Below are 21,185 nucleotides of genomic sequence, written 5' to 3' on the forward strand. Positions count from 1 at the left end.
CTTGTAGTGAATTCTCTGTTCGGTGTTCTCTGTACCATCACGTCTAGGAATGGGAGTTGGCTATCCTTTTCTTCTTCTCTCGTGAATCGGATTCCTGTGAGTGTGACGCTGGTGATCCGGTGTGTTTTTTCTATTTCTGTGTTTTTAATGATTACAAACGTGTCATCGACATATCTGACCCAGAGTTTGGGTTGAATTTGTGGTAGGACTGTTTGTTCTAACCCTTGCATAACTGCCTCTGCTATGAGTCCCGAGATTGGTGATCCCATGGTGATCACAACAGTCTTTAGCCATCTTAGCCTTCTGCAAAGGGCCCCAACATCACAGATGCCAGTCTTTAGCCAATTTGATTCATTCCACGTTGTACCTAGAAATGATTGGAAGCAGTGGAAATTACAAATACCTTGGGTCCTGACAACATTTTGACTATAGTACTGAAGACTGATGCTCCAGGACTTGCAGTGCTCTTAGGCAATCTGTTCCAGTCCTGATGAAGGGCTTATGCCTGAAATGTTGACTGTCCTGCTCCTTGGATGCTGCCTGAGCTGCTGTGATTTTCCATTGCCATACTTTTTGACTCTGACTCTCCAGCATCTGCAGTCCTCACTTCTCCTACAAGCTGTTCCAGTCCAGCTACAACCTTAGCATATACATAACCATGTGATAACTTGCCCAGATATGTTCTGTACACAAAATACAGGTCAAATCCAACCCAGCCACTTATCACCTCATCAGTCAACTCTCGATGATCAATAACGTGATGGAAGGTGTCATCAACAGTGCAATCAAGCAGCACCTGCTCAGCAATAACCTGCAGTTTGTGTTCCACCGGGCAAGTCAGCTTCTAACCACTCACAGGGTGTGGGCATTGCTGGTCAGGCCAGCACTTATTGCCCATGTCTAGTTGCCCTTGTGAGGTTGGAGGTGAGCTGCCTTATTGAACCACAAATTCATGTGCTGTACGTAGAACCACAATGGCATTAAAGAAGGAATTCCAGTATTTTGACGCAGTGACCTGAAGGAAGAATGATATATTTCCAAGTCAGGATGATAAGTGACTTGGAGGGAAACTTACAATTGTTGGTTTTGTTGTGTATCTGCTGTCCCACTAGGTAGTCATGGGTTTGTAAGTGGCTATCTAAGGAGCTTTGGTGAATATTTTCAGTGCATCCTGTAGATAGTCATGTTGCTACAGAGCATTGGAGATGGAGATAGAGAATACTTGAGGTTGTGATACTAATCAAGTAAATTACTTTGTCCTGGATGGTATCAAGCCTCTTGAATGTTGTTGAAGCAGCATTCATCCAGGCAACTGGGGAGTATTCCATGACCCTCTTGAATTTGTGCCCTGTAAAGTTTGCATAGGCTTTAGGGAATCAGGAGATGATTTACTCATTTCAAGATTCCTCATCTCTGACCTGCTCTTGCAGTCACAGTGCTTACATGATTAGTCCAGTAGGAAGGAAATATCATTTCTGCTTCTGTCTAACATATTATGTTTCAAAATTGCATGGTTGCAAATAATTTCAAAGTTGAGATATTTGTCACAGGTGAAGTGCCGGAAGACTGGAGGTTGGCTAACGTGGTGCCACTGTACAAGAAGGGTGGTAAGGACAAACCAGGGATCAATAGACCAGTGAGCCTGACGTTGGTGGTGGGCAAGTTGTTGGAGGGAATCCTGAGGGACAGGATGTACATGTATTTGGAAAGACAAGGATTGATTAGGGATAGTCAACGTGGCTTTGTGTATGGGAAAGCATGTCTCACAAACTTGATTGAGGTTTTTGAAGAAGTAACAAAGAGGATTGATGAGGGCAGAGTGGTAGATGTGATCTATATGGACTTCAGTAAGGCATTCAGCAAGGTTCACCATGGGACACTGGTTAGCAAGGTTAGATCTCACGGAATACAAGGAGAACTAGCCATTTGGATACAGAACTGGCTCAAAGGTAGAAGACAGAGGGTGGTGGTGGAGGGCGTTTTTCAGACTGGAGGCCTGTCACTAGTGGAGTGTCACAAGGATTGGTGCTGGGTCCACTACTTTTTGTCATGTATATAAATGAACAGGATGCGAGCATAAGAAGTATTGTTAATAAGTTTGCAGATGACCCTAAAATTGGAGGTGTAGTGGACAGCGAAGAAGGTTACCTCAGATTACAACAGGATCCTGATCAGATGTACCAATGGGCTGAGAAGTGGCAGATAGAGTTTAATTCAGATAAATGCAAGGTGGTGCATTTGGGAAAGCACTTGTACACTTAATGATAAGGTCCTAGGGAGTGTTGCTGAACAAAGAGACCTTGGCGTGCAGGTTCATAGCTCCTTGAAATGGGAGTCGCAGGTAGATAGGATAGTGAAGAAGGCATTTGGTATGCTTTCCTTTATCGGTCAGAGTATTGAGTACAGGAGTTGGGAGCTCACGTTGTGGCTGTACAGGACATTGGTTAGACCACTGTTGGAATATTGCGTGCAATTCTGGTCTCCTTCATATTGGAAAGATGTTGTGAAACTTGAAAGGGTTCAGAAAAGATTTACAGGGATGTTGCCAGGGTTGGAGGATTTGAGCTATGGGATGAGGCTGAAAAGACTGGGGTTGTTTTCTCTGGAGCGTCGGAGGCTGAGGGGTGACCTTATAGAGGTTGACAAAATTATGAGGGGCATGGATAGGATAAATAGACAAAGTCTTTTCCCTGGGGAGGGGGAGTCCACAACGGTAGGGCACAGGTTTAGGGTGAGAGGGGAAAGACATAAAAGAGACCTAAGAGTCAACTGTTTCACTCAGAGGGTGGTACGTGTGTGGAATGAGCTGCCAGAGGAAGTGGTGGAGGCGACTACAATTGCAACATTTAAGAGGCATTTGGATGGGTATATGAATAGGAAGTGTTTAGAAGGATATGGGCCAATTGCTGGCAGGTGGGACTAGATTGGGTTGGGATATGTGGTCGGTATGGATGGGTTGGACCGAAGGGTCTGTTTCCATGCAGTATATCTCTATGACTCTATAATTTTATGACACACAGCATTGAACATCTTTTGTTTGAAGATTTCCTCCACAGTTGATTCCCTTTCATAAACTACAGTGTAAAGTTAAACCTGTACTAGAAAATTGAAAATAGCATGCCTTGTGATTTATTTATTTCATGGAATATTTTGGTGCATTTTAATATTGATTCAGTTCAGATTTACAAATTAAATAATCCAAGTTGTGCATATTCTCTTATCAGTGATTTTCGTAAAGCAGTGTTTTGAATTACATATATTTAATATGTTAATAGTCACAGCTACAAATGTTAAAGCAGATATCAATCTTTGCTTAATGTGAATTGTTGCTTGAGACTTGAGTCATAGTGTCATAGAGGTGTAGAGCATGGAAACAGACCCTTCAGTCCAACCCGTCCATGCCGACCAGATATCCCAACCCAATCTAGTCCCACCTGCCAGCACCCAGCCCATATCCCTCCAAGCCCTTCCTGTTCATATACCCAGCCAAATGCCTTTTAAATGTTGCAATTGTACCAGCCTCCACCACCTCCTCTGGCAGTTCATTCCATACATGTACCACCCTCTGTGTGATAAAATTGCCCCTTCGGTCCCATTTATATCTTTCCCCTCTCACCCTAAACCTATGCCCTACATTCCTGTTCAGCCGCAACATGACCTCCCAGCTTCTGTACTCAATACTCTGACCAATAAAAGAAAGCATACCAAAAGTCTTCTTTATTATCCTATCTACCTCCAACTCCACTTTCAAGAAGCCATGAACCTGCACTCCAAGGTCTCTTTGTTCAACAACACTCCCCAGGACCTTACCATTAAGTATATAAGTCTTGAAAAGATTTGCTTTCCCAAAATTCAGCACCTCGCATTTATCTGAATTAAACTCCATCTGCCACTTCTCGGCCCATTGGCCCATCTGATCAAGGTCCAATTGTAATCTAAGGTAACCCTCTTCGCTGTCCTCTACACCTCCAATTTTGGTGCCATCTGCAAACTTACTAACTGTACCTTTCATGCTCGCATCCAAGTCATTTATGTAAATGACAAAAAGTCCTGTGGAATTTGAGTAAATGGCAATCTTTCCATATAAAGTTCACCAACTATAAGACACTGTGATTTTATTTTGTGTAAATTTTATTTCTCCGATGATAGTTGATCCTGGTAAGATTTCAGTAATGAGCTGAGCTTCATGAGGAAAGGAGAATGGAAAATCCATTCGATCGACTAGTCTGACTGCTGGTCAGAGCATGGGTAGATTTTTGAATGAAGATCACACCGTGCAGCTATTAATAAAGCAAGCCTATGACAATTACTCGTTCAGGCTCAACCAAAAAGAAAATGTCTCATGGGAAAGGTTTTAGATTACTGTTAGAACACGTGGAACACATCCCTGGCAATCTCCACTGACTTCAGGGAAGTGGGAAGAAAAGCAGGCAAGCAATTAAGAACAAAGGTTTTTGATGAAGTCAAGTAAGGGGTTTTCCACTAACTGCAGCCGTTTACCCTATTTGTGTAAAAGAAAGAAAATTCTGCGTTTATAACACACTGTACACAACTTCAGTTAATTCCAGAAGTATTTTTTAGCTAGTGAAGGGCTTTCAAAGGGTTGTCACAGTTTGCCGTTGTAATATAACAAATGCAGCATGGTTTAACCATGGCAATCTTGTAAAGATTGTCAATGTGATATGGCCAAATAGTCTGTTTCTTTCAATGATGTTGATTGACTGATGAATATTAAAAATAAAATCCTACTGCTCTTTTGCTCCTCTTTTAATCTATTTCTGTTATGAACCTCTCAGTGATGGGTTATCTGCTGCCACATAAAGAAATAAGAAGTTTTGGGACGTAAAAGAAAATCATTCTCAACACTGCACATGAAGTGTCATTTTCCATAATGGTCATTAAAACCACTTGTTGAGTCAGCATTTGTTGCTCATACTATTACCCTTGAGAAGATGACGGTGGGCTGCTTTCTTGAACTACTGCAGTCTCTGTGCTGTAGGTAGACCCACAATTCTATTTGGAAGTGAATGCTGTCTGGGTTGGAGGGCAACTTGCAGGTGATGGTGTTTCCATGTATCTGCTGACCTTGTTCTCCTAGATGGAAGTGTTTTGGAAAGTGCTGTCTAAAGAGCCTTGGCAGATTTCTGCAATGCATCTTGTAGATATACACACTGCTACCACGAGTGTCAGTGCTGGAGGGAGTGGATGTTTGTGGATGGGGTGCCAACCAAGCAGGCTGCTTTGTCCTGAATGGTGTCAAGTTTCTTGAGCATTGGAGGTGCTGCATCTATCGGGGCAAGTGGGAACTATTCCATCACACTCCTCGATTGTGCCTTGTGCATGGTGGACAGGCTCTGGGCAATAAGGAGGTGAGTTACTTGCTGCAAGATTCCTAGCTCCATCATTTACTCCATTTAAGACTGGATTGGACAGATTTTGGGTCTCAGGAAATCCAGGGACATCTGGAATGGGCAGATAGAGGAGTTTAAGCAGAAGAGATTAGATTAGGTTAGATTCCCTACAGCGTAGAAACAGGCCCTTTGACCCAACAAGTCCACACCAGCCCTCTGAAGAGTAACCCACCCAGACCCATTTCCCTCTGACTAATGCACCTAACACTATGGGCAATTTAGCATGGCCAATTCACCTGACTTGCACATCTTTGGACTGTAGGAGGAAACCGGAGCACCCGGAGGAAACCCATGCAGACACGGGGAGAATGTGCAAACTCCACACAGACAGTCACCCAAGGCTGGAATCGAACCTGTGTCCCTGGTGCTGTGAGGCAGCAGTGCTAACCACTGAGCCAATGTGCCACCGTCAGCCATGATCATATTGAATGGTAGAACATGTACATGCAGCCGTATGGTATACTGAAGCTCCTACTTCTTGTGTGAAATATAAATTGGGAGAGAAAAGTGTTCTTATGACATAATAAATGAGGTGACTCCCAATACATGTATGTTCTACCAGGCATTCACTTGCTGACATTTTCCCTTGTTGAGCATGAGAGAGAAAAAATATTACAGTGCAAGCAAGTTTCTGTTTGCACCCTCAGTGGGATTCCTCAATTTCAAATAGGATTTCATTCAAGGTTGCTTTTTAACCTTTAAACATTACATTTTCAAAAAATGTTGTTGATTATTCTACGCTGACCACATAGTATGATTGGTTACATGGGTTGCAAAGGCTAATCAAGTTTGATCTCAAAAGTGAAGTGGGTATATTTCACTGCTAATTTGACTTGATGTTCAGTCATTACCCTTCCATCTTCTAGCCCAACTCTCCGAGCCAGCCTCATCCTTAAATATTTCCAATGCAACTCCACAGCCTCGCTCCTCAGTTCTAACTCCTACTGGGCTCTGCATGTCAGCAGGCAGAGAGGCTACAGAAAGGCTTTGACAGGCTAGGAAAGTGGGCAAAGACATGGCAGATAAAACTCAACGTGGGAAGGTGTGAAGTCACCCACTACCTCATCACCTCAGTGGATCTCCCATCCACAGCTTCCAACCTCATAATTCCACAGCCTGCACTGCCCAGTTCTACCTCTTACCCAAAACTCACAAACCTGACTGCCGCGGTCAACGTATTGCCTCTGCCTGTTCCTACCCTCACCCCCCAACCCCAAACTTATCTCTTCATATCTCAACACTGCCCTGCCTGCCTTGGTCCAGGAACTCCCTGCATACATTCAGGACATCAACCATGCCCTCCACCTCCTCCATGATTTTCATTTTCCCAGCCCTCAATGCCTTATCTTCACCATAGACATCCAATTCCTGTACACGTCCATCTGCCCTGGCAAATGCCTTCAAACACTCCGTTTCTTCCTTCCTGTCGACCCAACCAGTACCCCTCCACCAATACACTTATTCAATTGGTGGATACCATGCCCTCACTAATTTATCCTTCGAATCCTCCTACTTCCTTCAGACCAAAGGAGTAGCCATGGGCAGCCACATGGGCCCCAGTTGTGCCAGCCTCTTCATAGGATAAGTGGAATAGTCCATCTTCTGTAGTTACACCGGCATTATCCCCTACCTTTTTCTCTGCTTCATTGATGATGGTATCGGTGTCACCTCGTACTCCCACGAGGAGGTTGAACAGTTCATCAACTTCACAAACACCTTCCACCCTGTTCTCAAATTCACCTGAACCATTTCGGACACCTCCCTCTCCTTCCTGGACCTGTCTGTCTCCATCTCCAGCAACTGACTCAACACAGACATCTATTTCAAACGCACTGACTCCGCAGCGACCTTGACTACACCTACTCCCACATGCTTTCCTGTAAAAACGCTATCCCTTACTCCCAGGTTTCTCTTAAGGTAAACTTTCAAGTTGAACTTTTAGTTAGGAAGGCAACCACAATGTTGTCGTTCATTTTTTTGAGGACTGGAATATAAAAGCAGGGATGTACTTCTGAGTATTGTGAGCAATTTTGGGCCCTATAACTTAGGAGGGATGTACTGTCCCTGAAGTGGGTTCAGAGGATGTTCACAAGAATGATCCCAGGAATGAAAGACTTAACATATGAGGAATGTTTGTGGACTCTGGGACTATATCAATGGAATTTAGAAGGATGAGGGGAAATCTGATTGAAACTTACAGAATACTGAACGGCCTGGACAGAGTGGACATTGGGAAGACGTTTTCATTGGAAGGAGAAGTGAGGACCCGGAGAAAGGTTTTTCCATCCCATTTTCCCACTATCAGCCATGATTGAATGGCAGAGAAGACTAGATGGGTTGGATGGCCTAATTTCTGCTCCTATGTCTTATGATCTTAAGGGTCGTACAGATTCCATGTTGCATACCTAATGACAGTGATATCAGATCTCAAATCAAGCTCAGCTTCAGCCACAGCATGAAGCTTTAATCGAAGCAAAGGTATCTAAGCAGTCCCAAGTTATGTTTATGGATCTCCTTGTTGCAAATAAATGTAAATGTAAATACATTACTAATTTAAATGCATATATTTTACACACTTCACAAACGCACATCTCCGGAGATCTGTGGAAGTAATGAGGTCATTACAGTGCTGGCAATAATGGATTGACGTTCACATGTGGGGTGATGGTCTCGGGGCTCATCACTTACAACAGCGTAATTGGGTTTCCTTTGTCCTCACTTTATATCCCACCGGCCTCCATATTCAAAGGATCATTCTCTGCTATTTCAGATAAGTCAAGCAGTATGCCTTCACCAAACACATATTCCCCTCACTCCGCCTGTCTGCATTTCACAGATATCTTTCCCTCTGGGACATCCTCATCCACTTCTGGACCACCAACACCACTTACCACCCTTTTTGACAGCTTCCCATGTAACCACAGAAGGTGCAACACCTGCACCTTCATCTCCTCCCTGCTCACCGTCCAAGGCCCTAAACAGTCTTTCCAGCTGAGGCAGCATTTCACCTGTACCTCCTCCAATCTTGTGTCTTATATTCACTGCACTCAATGTGGTATACTCTACATTGGAGAAACTGAATGCAGATTGGGTGACCGCTTTATGGAACACCTCCAGTCTGTGCGCTAGCAGGACCCTGACCTTCCTGTAGCTGCTCATTTTAACACAGTGTCCTGCTCGCAAGCATGCATGTCTATCCTCAGCATGCTGCAATGTTCCAATGAAACACAGTGCAAACTGGAAGAACAACGTCTCATCTTCAGATAAGACACTTTACAGACTTCTGGACTATTGGGTTCAACACCTTTAAATTGTGAACCATTGCACTTACCATCCTTTCAAGTCTGGCAGGTGGCACACAATTGTTCTAGCAATCTCACATTCCGATAAATTAATGCAAACTGCTTTTTTCACCAATACTCCACACCCAATACCCCCACCGCCACCTTCACCCCTCCCCTGCTTCCCCCCCCCGCCCCCCCCCCAAACTATGACATAAATGCTGTCCCTCTGCAGTTCACTCCAGCTGTAATGAAGAGTCATCTAGACTTGAAACGTCAGCTTGCTCTGTCTCCATGGACACTGCCTGACTCACCATGTTTCCAGTATTTGTTGTTTTCAGTTCAGATTACATCATCTGCTGTAATTTATTCCTTCAGATAGTATATGCACTGGTTTACTTATATTTGGATAAACAAAATTGCATGCAGGGCATAATTAAATAATTAAATAATTTGCTACCTTACATCTAAATGTTAATCGTTCTACCGTTTTCACTCCAACACAGTAAACCTACCCAGTCAAACTTATTGTTAGGTTAAAACCTCAACTGAGGAAATATCAGATCATTGAAGGAACTTCGTTAGCTTTATGTGCTGGACACATCGAAAGCTGAAAGCTTCCAATATCCCTAAAAGTCTTACGCTTTTCTGTGCAATGTTTTCTTTTAGCTTTTTGTCATATTTTTAAGTGCAGGTCATGCATTCAGTTTCCAGTATTATTTTTAAACTTAATTAATAATTATCACCTTCCTGATTCCTTGTGAAAATTATTCCACACTCATGTTACAGAATACTTTATTGTTTAGTAGTATGAATAGGAAGGGTATAGAGGGATAACGTGGACAAGCTGGACCACAAACAAACAAAAACACACACACACACACACACACACACATACACAGAGCTGAGGAATCATCAAGACTCAAAATGTTAGCTTGCTCTCCATGGATGCTGCCTGACTGGCTGTGATCTCCAGCATTATTTGTTTACAGTACAGATTCCAGCATCGGCACTAATTCATTCCTACCTATTCATTCCTATTTCCATGACCACTCATTTCTATCGGGTCCTTACCTGCAAATGACAGAACTGAAAGAAAATAGATGGCTCCTGAGGTTGCGTTATCACCTCCATCCACCACCACCACAATTAAAGATCCTAAATGATGCAGCAGAATTGGATAGTTTTGAAGTTTGCCATCTCAGAATTGAATTTCAATGGTGAGTCCTTAACGATTGAGAAAATCCTCACTCGTGAAGGTGGTTGACTGGTCTATTATACCAGAGTGGTTTTGCTTTAGAAAGGTTGGTCTGTTCTGGTACTTAATTTCTCGAAGCATAGGTTTCCTTCCTTACAGATGAGTACTTAAATGCATGAAGCTGATTGGAGAAGGAAACCAGTGCATTTTTTCCAAAATTATGGTACTTCTGTAGTACATTTTTCAACAAGTAAGAGCAGAACTTTTCTAAATTTGTCACGATAAATCACTCAAACTGAGATATATGCTTTGAATGTAATCTAGAAAATCAATACCTCATTTTCCAGGGAAATGTTCTTTAATGAAGGAAGCAATTTTTCTGTGCACAAAGAAGTATGTTCTTGGACGTGGGCATCAACTGACATTCACAGTTTAGGAATGCAGATTTTAACTCTATCATTTAATGAAATGATTAGCTATGGTTCTGGGTGTTATCATTCAGCAGCCATATCTCTGCTGTGTGGTTAAGAGCAAAGTTAGTCTAACTTAAGGATTGCCAGTGTGTGCTCACTCCATCGGCAGTGTAACTTGGGCACACATTTACCCTGGGGTGTGACCTTTCAGCTTAACATGGGTACATTGTGGGTCTCTATCCAAGAAGTATTTCAGTTTTAGCTATCAAAAATGGATAAGAATCACCTTTTTTTTTAATCTTCATAGATCTAGACAATTGCTTCAACATAGACTCCGAGGACGATTCTCAAATATGTTGAGATCATGGGAATTCCTAACATGGAGAGTCACATAAAGTATCCCCTCGAATATAAAGACTGAAAGAACTGCAGATGCTAGAAATCAGGAGCAAACACAGAAGTTGTTGGAAAGGCTCCACAGGTCAGGCAGGGCAGATTTTGTTACCCCTTTTAATATAGCTAGCCTTAAGACGGAGAACAGAGAGTTCACACATTTTATTGCCAAAGGTGAATGTTGAAAAAAGACTAGTTTTTCTTAATTACCAGATTTAAGAGATCTGGGTCAGTATCTGTTTTCCAGCTCTTTCATTGCTTTTCTGATGGAAAAGTAGGAACACACTGAACATACTAGACATTTTGGTTCTAATACTTAGAAATGGCAAAATTGCTAAATTGATTCCTTAAAGTTCTTTTATGGAAAGTGGGTTGCACAGGCAAAGCCAGCATTTGTTGCCCCATCCCTAACTGCCCTTGAACTGAGTGGCTTGCTCACCATCCCAGAGGCAATCACATCGTTGTGTGTCAGGAGTCCCATAGGCCAGAAAAGGTAGGATTGGCAGCTTTGCTTTTCTAAAGGACGTTGGAGGAATAGGTAGCCCCTTAGGACATATAACCAACTAGGAGAAAGTGGCCCCCCTCACTTTCTCCTAGCCACTTAGGACAATTGCTTTAATTGCAGGTTTGTTGTTCCAGATCACTTATTATTTCAAATCCTTCAGCTGACATGATGTTATTTTCTATTCATTCATCGTCTGTGGGTGTTGCTGGTAATTAATTGTCTATTCCTAATTGCTCTTGAGAAGGTAATGCTGAGCTGCCTTCTTGAACCACTGCAGTTCATTTGGTGTATGTCCACCTAACAGGCTGTTTGGGAGGCAGTTACAGGAATTTATTTCAGTAACAATGAAGCACGGTGATATAGTTCCCAGACAGGATTGTCTGTGGTTTGGAGGGTAACTTGCAGCTAGTGGTGTTCTAATGCATATTGTATTTCAACAGTGAGATATACAATTGTATTTTCATATCATTTACTGCAAGTTTGTGTTCCTGGAATTTCAGCTTAAAGCCAGGGATTTACCTGTGGGTTTAACAATTAGCTTTTAATAACTTGAATACCCATAATTCCAAGATTGAAGAAATTACCTCAGGAGCTATCCAGAGAACTTTATAGACTCTGGCATTCATTTTTCTTGTATATCTGCTCGGAAGTAATTTGAGATAGAGGTATGTAGCAAGGTCCAAAGTGCTGTGAAGATTTTTTCTTGATGGAGTCACATGCTAAGTAATGTTCTGAAGAAATGGAAAATATAGAGTGTTGGGATACAATCATTGGAAAAGAAGTAAAGTTCATTGAAGTTTTAAAAAAAGGAAACAGGATTGAAACACCTTCCAGGATAGGATTGCATGAGAAGGAAACTAAGTCATGAGCATAATAATAAAAAAAAGCAAACTACAGCTCCATCAAATAAGTTGAAATTTTAATTATTTCAAACTCATCTAAGTATTAAAAAAGAATACTTCCCCCTTATTAATGAGCAGCAGTGAGTCTTGTTGAAGGTATGGCACCAGATGATTTTTGAATTGTAACAATATTTGTAAACTGTATCAGGGTTACTGATTCTAATGTAATCCAATTGCTTCTGTTCAATCCATAAAGAGTGCTTGAGTTATGTCCACAAGTGTGGTTAAAAATCTATGAGTCGATGTGAAAAAGGTACAGAAAGTTTTCTTTTCACATTTGTCTTCATTTTTGTTGTTAATAAACATTTGTTGTATTGCTAAAAATAAAGACTGCTGTCGCATGTACTGAGATACAGTGAAAAGTATTGTTTTGTGTGTTATACAGGCAGATCATACAACACAAAGTGCCTCTGGGTAGCAGAACAGAGTATAGAATACAGTGTTACAAGTAGTTTAGTCAAAGATCTCTTTGGTAACAAAAATGTTGCCATCTATCCAGCTAGGTTCCTGTGAGGGATATGACTTATCTGGTATTAACATCAACTGAGCATATTCCCAGAACAACTGGGGCCACAAGATCATAATAATGTGCTGGCCCTGTCATTCTTGATGGCAGTGGTCCAGAGTTTGAAAGGCACTGTCTAAAGAGTTTTACTGAGTTGCATGTCAGCCAATGTGTGCCTGTGTTCCCACATCATTAGTCTGGGTCTCTGGATTGCCAGTCCGGTGACATTATCACAATGCCATTGTTATACACAGCTCATCGAATCATCCTCCTGATTCATTGAATGTCTAAAGAGTTCAATATTTATCATGGGCAATGTCTCTGTGATTCAAAACATTTAATTGAAGGAAGAAGGGCATGATTGAAATTTCTGAACAGTAGTAACCTTTGCAATCCTGTTTGTAATTCCTTCAGGTTGGGAGCCAGTTTACAGTTTTCATGTGATGACAGCTATGTGCTTCAGGGGTCCAAAAGCATTACTTGTCAGAAAGTGACAGACACATTGGTTGCTTGGAGTGACCACAGGCCAGTCTGCCGGGGTAAGTGATCAAAAATGGTTTCCAAATCAAGTTATTTCATGTAAAGTATGCTGTCACTCTGCTTACAGAATGAAAGGCTTTGTTGTTTTCCATTTTCACACATAGTGTACTCATTCAGTATCTTATCCATATAGGCTATTTATAAAATGCTAAGTAAACTATTTGGAGGATTATCAAAAAAAATGAGGACTGTGGTTCAAAATTAATACATTTTTGGGTTGTTCCTCATTCCTTAAAATCCATGTGTTACATGGTCCAGAATGTGTGCACCACTGTGTTATCACAGGAAATTAATCGAGCTATGAATTAGTTATGTGGAACTTATATTCCAGAGAAAGGCTACACAGTCCAACCTATCTCTGTCGGTACTTATGATACACAAATGAACCTCCCTTCCACTTTCCCTTTACCCTTTCAATGTTTCCACTATTTCTTCCTCCCTTTATTTGTGACCTAACTTGCCCCAAAGGCATTTGTGTTAGTTGTCTCAACCATTCCAGGTTTTTAATGAGATTTCCTCTTCTGGTATACTTGGATATAAAAAAAAACTCATTGTCCACATAGGGTTGAGTCTTGTAGTTATTCATAGGTACAAGTTTCACATTCTCATCAATCTCGAGTAAATTTCTCCTGAATGCTTCAATGCATTAATTAGTGACAGCTCTGACTTTTGAACTTACAACAATTGCAACAAATCTTCTCCATGCGAAATAAATTGAACTCATCATAATTTTAATAACCTCTGTTAGGCCACCTCTCAGTCTTTTGTCGAGGAAAAGGAAAAGCCCAGCTTGTACAATCTTTCCTGATATAATCTTTGTCTTTTTTGCGCCTTTTGCAATGCTTCCATGTCCTATTTTTGTTACATGCAAGTCAAAATTGTTATGATCACTGCAGAGATCAGGAACATAAAATATTCAAATGGAAGAAAATTTCCTTAATAGAAAATTTTACATTTTAATTAGTATTGTAACAATCAATCCAAAATTAAGCATGGATTAACTGCCAAATTATATTCAATGGATATCGCACATTAAACAGTTAGTAGTTGATCAACAAAGGCCGATCTTGCAGATTTTAGTCATCCCTTCATATATGGCACTCATCTCAGCTACTCAAAACTTGCCCCTTTCCTGGTGGAGGTTCAGTTTCTTTATCCATGTCGGAGTAAGGACTGAAATTCTTTCCAATAGCAGTTTTTTTTTCTCAGATCTGGTTGTAGGTCTTTCATTTATGTGCCAAGCCATTATCAACAATGGCTTCACTCTATCTGAGTTCCTCAAACAGAGTTATTATTAAAAAGGTTCGCTTGACAGACAGTCCCCAGCTTTGTTCATGACATTTCTCAGAGTTGGCTTTCCTGCTGCCTCCCTCTCTTAACTGTCCTGCACTGCTGTTTAAAAAAAAAACAGAATTTCCCAAGTCTCTGTCCATTCTGACAATGAAATTTGGCCTCCCAGCTCAGTGTACTTTTCTTCCTAATCAATATCTGTTTCCCACGCAACTAAGTTGTGGCTGATATCTCGAAGTTTGATGTGACAGGAATTCCAATTTACACATTCCTCCTAGAAATCTGGAGGTTTAAGGTAGCATTTAATGGGATGGGTGGGGGTCTTGTCTGCTGGCTGGAGAGGTTGATGTTGCCTCCTTGTGGCAAGGCCCTCAGAATTAACTGCAAATCATACATTTGACTGGACAGTGCTGGTCCTTTCTCAGGAACAAGGACCCCAGAGACAGAAGTCCCATAGCTCAGTGTTGCCAGTCAATGAGAAGCTGGCAGGTCTTTGCTGCTCAGCAGCACGACTGAACAGTCAATGGTTACTGCTAGTACTATAACCCTTTGATACCTTAGATTGCTAATACACACAGACAGAGGCAAGTGGTGATGGGAACACTATTACATGTGTGGGCAAGTGGGAAGTGTCTGAAAGCAAGCGCAAAGGTTTAAATCTCCCTTCAAGCATTTAGTGCTTTTCAGTGAGGAATATATGTGTGAGACTGCAAGTAAGACTGATTGTGCTTTCTTCTAAGGTTCCCTGCATTGCCAGTCCAGCACTCATTGCTGAATTCATATGAAAGGCAGCAAGCTGAGACCTTATGTGGGCAAACGTTGACCAGTTAAGAACCTAGTTTCATGATTGGGGAAGTAGGCCACTTAGGAACATAGAGTCATAGAGATGTACAGCATGAAAACAGACCCTTCGGTCCAACTCATCCATGCTGACCAGATATCTCAACCTAATCTAGTCCCACTTGTCAGCACTCGGCCCACATCCCTCCAAACCCTTCCTATGCATACACCCATTCAGATGCCTTTTAAATGTTGCAATTGTATCAGCCTCCACTACTTCCTCTGTCAGCTCATTACTTGCATAACTTCCTGTTACAGATGTAATCAGGGCAATAGTGGGAGGGTGGCAGAATCCTTACCCATCTTTGCCACAGCAAGTACAAAAAACAGTTTCCAAATCATGTAATTCTTCGTGGTACTCAGCACTTGAAGTATGGATTAATCAAAATTCTGCATAAGTTTAACAGTGCTCTTCTGCTTTTCATTTCTTATTCCTTGGGAAAGAAACTCGGGTGCTTTGTTTGGAGTTTTGAGGCTCAGCTCCAGCTGCCATTTATTGATATTGAAATGAACCTGTGAATTAAACAATTCCACCTCCAGAAGGAAAGCTTGGTGTCCTTCGGAAATATTAAAATTGTAAATCAGATTCTCAAGTCCAAATCCTTTATGAAGAGAGTGGTCCTGCCTGCACCAATTCGTGTGGAACATTACTTTTCATCTTTTGAAAGTTTGGGTAATCCTTCCTTCTACATTCTCTGTTTTTTATTTTGCAGCTAGTCTGTGATTCGCTCCATTACTTTCCCTTGGTTTCACATTCTTTTGCTGTAGTCACAAATGACAGGTGTTTTGAAAGTCTATGTATGTTGCATCCACTGTTTATCATTGTCTACTCTGTTTAAATTGCTTAGTTTAAAAATTCAATGTTGTTACAACAACATGACTTTCACTGTTGAATCTGTGCTAATTGAATCTGTTATGACATGGGGTAAACCCTCCTGCTTAATTTAAAACCAGCAAAGATTTATCAAATGCAGTAATCTGTAAAAATTCAATAGGCCAAGAACTAGTTAAAGTAAAAATTAACGACTTCATTTCTAAAAATATAACAAAGAATAATTAACTGACAACTATTCACAAGTCCTTACTCTAACCTGTTATAATAACTTTTATAATACGAGTCCAATAAAAATCATAATTACGATTTACAAAACAAAACTTCTTACCTCAAAAACAGTTCTTATATTGGGATCTTCATGTGTCTTTTTTTCTCCTTCTTACGGATTCTGTTTCACAGGTTATTGATTGGTAAAGGTACTTATAAGAGAGCTATTTTTCAGGTTCTCTGTTTACACTCTGGGGCTTGGCAATTCTCCTCCCCACTGTTCAATTTTCCCCAGTCTTATACCCCAGAGCATCGGATTGTGTCATTGGCTTTTAAGATTATCAGTATACTCAATTCAAACTTTGATTGGAATTTGGTATTTTTCGGGGGATAATTTAAACTAATTGGCCTAATTTGAATCACTTTTTTGTTGTTTCCCAGCAACTGGCTACTCCAGTAGCTGGGGCACATGTTACATCATGTCTTATTGAGAACACTTGGTGCTGTCACTGCTTGCTTTTTTAACTCTCTTAAATGGTACAGTTCACCCACATCTTCATAATAGTTCATAACATGAACAACAAATGCCTCCCATGGATGCCATTTGTTAGCATGTTATGAACCAAATATAGAACAAACAACAATTAGCACAGATTCCAAAACCTCACTTTACCACATGAAAACGGAAATCCAAGTGGGAGGAAATCCAATTTTTGCCCCACATTTAAAATTTGGAACCTAACATCTGCAGCACTCACCATTTCCAATCTGCAACAAGGCCAGAGAAAAATGGTTCAGGGCTGAGAGTGTGGAGGAAAACTGATTCCCTCAAAAAAAAACAAAATGTGGTCATTTGCATACCATTGAAAATCCAGCCAGAGGTTCTTCATAGATAGGAAAGTAAATCTAAATTGCAGCAAATGCAACTTGAACTTGCATGTTCCACTTTTGTCATAGCAAATGTCACTAATGCATTTCACAGGAGCTTTATCAAGCACAATTTCACATTGAGCCAAACAATTGAGGCTCGTCACCAAATACTTGGACAAAGATATTGCTTTAAAGGGCATCTTAAGGGAGAGAGGGATTTAGGGACTCAGACGTTTGGAGAGAGGATTCTAGTATTTTGAATGTAGATAGTTTAAGAAACAGTAATCAGTGGTGGAACAATCAAAAATCCAGAATGCTCACCAGGTCTGAATGAAAGAGGTCCCAATGGACTATTGGAATGGAAGAGGTTACAGAGTTTGTGAAGGATGACGTCTTGGTGGGAATTGACGAGAAGGAAAGCTTTGTCACATCTGGTTGCATCAATGTGCAAAGCAAAATGGAGAAAAATCTTCATAGGGCTGTCTTTCCAGACCTTAATTGAATTATGTGATTCAGTACTAAATATTTTCGATGAATTAAAAATACATTGTACAGAGGCCTTCTAAAATTAAAACCAACAGCTAATTTAATTTAAAAAGTAGATTATTTTAAATCAGCTTGTCCATGCATACAGTTTCTCTCTCCTGTGTTTCTAAGCTGCAGAAGCGCAGAAAGAACATGCTCTCCAAGAGATGAATAACAATCTAATCAGGGATTACTCATGGTGTCCCACACAATGAATCCTAAATCTTAATCAGATTGCCACCAAGGAAATTCGGCATTTTCTCCCCAAAAATGGAGAAGAAAACAACATGTACACAAACTGTTCCAAACAACCCACAATGAAGTTGCTGCATGGTTGCAGATAAACATTGTTTGAAGCCTCCTGGTAGGCGATCAGCTATTCCCCACTCCAGCGTATGAAAGAGAATATTCAACGTTTTCTTTGTGGCTTGTTTCAGTGTAATTTAGTTTAGCTTGCTCTACTCTGTCACCTTGGTTGTTAATACTTGTGTTGGTGGAAAGAAAATGTGATTGAAACAGATCAACTTGAGTTCTGTCACAAAAGTAGAACACTGTCGATGCTGGAAATAGAGTCAAAGAGTCCTACAGTACAGAGACAGACCCAAACTGGTCCATGCTGACCAAAATGTCTGTCCACGCTAACCCCATTTCCCTGCACTTGGCCCATATCCTTTTAATCCTTTCCTTACCACGTATTTATCCAAATACCTTTTAAATGTTTTAATGTACACGCCTCAACTACTTCCGCTGGCAGTTCATTTCATATGCGTCCACCCTCTGTGTAAAAAGGCTGCTCCTCAGGTTCCCTTTTATTCTTTCCCCTCTAACTTTAAACTGATGCCCTCTAGTCCTTGATTCCCAACCCCAGGAAAAAAGACTGAGTGAATTCACCCAATCCATACCTCCCATGATGTTTTACACCTCTATTAAGCCACCCCTCAGTCTCCTTCGCTCGAAAGAAAAAAAAGTCTGACATTGTCCCACCTCTTTCTATAATTCAGACAGTTGAGTCCTGGCAACATCCTTGTAAAGTTCTTCTGCACTTTTTCCAGTTTAATAACATCCTTCCTATAACAAGGTAACCAAACCTGAACACAATACTCCAAGTGCAGTCTCACCATTGTACAACTGCAACGTAACTTCCCAAAGTCTATACCCAATGCCCTGATTGATGAAGGCCAGTGTGCCAAAAGCCTTCTTCACTGCCTTGTCTAGCTGTGAATCCACTTTAAGAGAACTGTGCACCTGAACTCCAAGGTCCCTCTCTTCCACTACATTCCTTAAGGCCCTACCATTATCCATGAAACTCTTACCTTGATTTGACTTCACAGAATAAAAGACCTCACACTTATCTGTATTAAACTCCATTTGCCATTTTCTGGGCCACTTCCCCAGCTGAACAAGGTCTTCCTACAATTTCTGTTAACCTTCCTCACTGTCTACGATACCACCTATTTTAGTGTCACCTGCAAACTTATTAATCACGCCTTGCACATTCTTGTCCAAATCATTGATATAGATAACAAACAACAATAGACCCAGCACCAGCCCCTGAGGCACTCCACTAGTCACAGGCCTCCAGTCCAACAAACACCCTTCCACTAATACCCTATGCTTCCTACCATCACCCACATTTTGCATCCAATTTGCCAGCTCCTCCTGGATTCCATGCAATCTAACTTTTCAGAGCATCCAGTCCTACAGCTCAGAGACAGGCCTTTGGCCCAAACTGGTTCATGCTGATCAAAATGTCCATCCACGCCAACCCCATTTCACTGCACTTGGTCCATATCCTTCTAAACCTGTCCTATCCATGTATTTGTCCAAGTGCCTTTTAAACGTTAATGTACCCGTCTCAACCACTTGTTGTTGGCAACTCGTTCCATATGCGTACCACCCTCTGTGTAAAAAGGTTGCCTTTTAGATTCCCTTTTATTCTTTCCCCTCTAATGTTAATCTAATGCTCTCGAGCCCTTGTTTCCCCAGAACCTGGGAAAAGGACTGAGTGCATTCACCCTATCCATGCCTCTTATGATCTAGTACACTTCAATAAGATTCCCCCTCAGTCTCCTATGGTCTAAAGAAAAAAGTCCGAGCTTGTTCAACCTCTCCCTATAACTCAGGCCATTGAGTCCTGACAACATCCTTGTAAATTTCTTCTGCACTCTTTCCAGTTTAATAACATCCTTCCTATAACAAGGTTACGAAAACTGAACACCATACTCCAAGTGCGGCCTCAACAATGTCCAGTACAACTGCAACATAACTTTCCAACTTCGATACTCAGTGCCCTGACTAATGAAGGCCAGTGAGCCAAAAACCTTTGCCCTGCCTCCCTGTGATTCCACTTTCAGAGAACTGTGCACCTGAACTCGAAGGTCCCTTTGTTCCAGAACACTCCTTAAGGCCCTACCATTCACCAATGAAACTCTTACCTTAATTTGACTTTCCAAAATGTAAGACCTCAAATTTATTTATATTAAGCTCAGTAAATCTTGATAAATAGAGTCATAGTCCTAGAGATGTACAGCATGGAAACAGACCCTTTGGTCCAACCCGTACATGCTGACCAGATATCCCAACCCAATCTAGTCCCACCTGTCAGCACCCGGCGCATATCCCTCCAAACCCTTCCTATTCATATACCCATCTAAATGCCTCTTAAATATTGCAATTGTACCAGCCTCCTACCACATCCTCTGGCAGCTCATTCCATACATGTACCACCCTCTGTGTGAAAACATTGTCCCTTAGGTCTTTTTTATATCTTTTCACTCTCACCCTAAACCTATGCCCTCTAGTTCTGGACCTCCTGACCCCAGGGAAAAGACTTTGCCTACTTACCCTATCCATGCCCCTCATAATTGTGTAAACCTCTATAAGGTCACCCCTCAGCCTCCGACGCGCCATGGAATACATCCCCAACCTGTTCAGCCTGTCCCTATAGCTCAAATCCTCCAACCCTGGTAATATCCTTGTAAATCTTTTCTGAACCCTTTCAAGTTTCACATCTTTCCGATAGGAAGGAGACCAGAATTGCATGCAATATTCCAACAGTGGCCTAACCAATTGTCCTCAACATGAGCCGCAACATGACCTCCCAACTCCTGAACTCAATACTCTGACCAATAAAGGAAAGCATACCAAATGCCTTCTTCACTATCCGATCTACCTGCGACTCCACTTTTAAGGAACTATGAACCTGCACTCCAAGGTCTCTTTGTTCAGCAACACCCCCTAGGATCTTACCATTAAGTGTATAAGTCCAGCTAAGATTTGCTTTCTCAAAATGCAGCACTTCGCATGTAGCTGAATTAACTCCATCTGCCACTTCTCCGCCCATTGGCCCCTCTGGTCAAGATCCTGTTGTAATCTGAGGTAACCCTCTTCGCTGTCCACTACACCTCCAATTTTGGTGTCATTTGCAAACTTACTAATTGTATCTCTTATGCTCACATCCAAATCATTTA

General features: G+C 41.4%; 1 protein-coding gene across 1 annotated transcript in view; it reads left to right on the forward strand.

Moving 5' to 3' along the window:
• LOC122548600 (CUB and sushi domain-containing protein 1-like) overlaps window positions 1–21,185 on the forward strand; it is a 2,366,391-nt gene that overhangs the window by 1,609,385 nt on the left and 735,821 nt on the right. The window contains exon 9 of the mRNA XM_043687435.1: window positions 13,023–13,147. Coding sequence (XP_043543370.1) covers window positions 13,023–13,147 — 125 coding nt within the window. The remainder of the gene's footprint in view (window positions 1–13,022; window positions 13,148–21,185) is intronic.

Source organism: Chiloscyllium plagiosum, chromosome 3, assembly GCF_004010195.1.
Source record: "Chiloscyllium plagiosum isolate BGI_BamShark_2017 chromosome 3, ASM401019v2, whole genome shotgun sequence".
NCBI lineage: Eukaryota > Metazoa > Chordata > Chondrichthyes > Orectolobiformes > Hemiscylliidae > Chiloscyllium > Chiloscyllium plagiosum.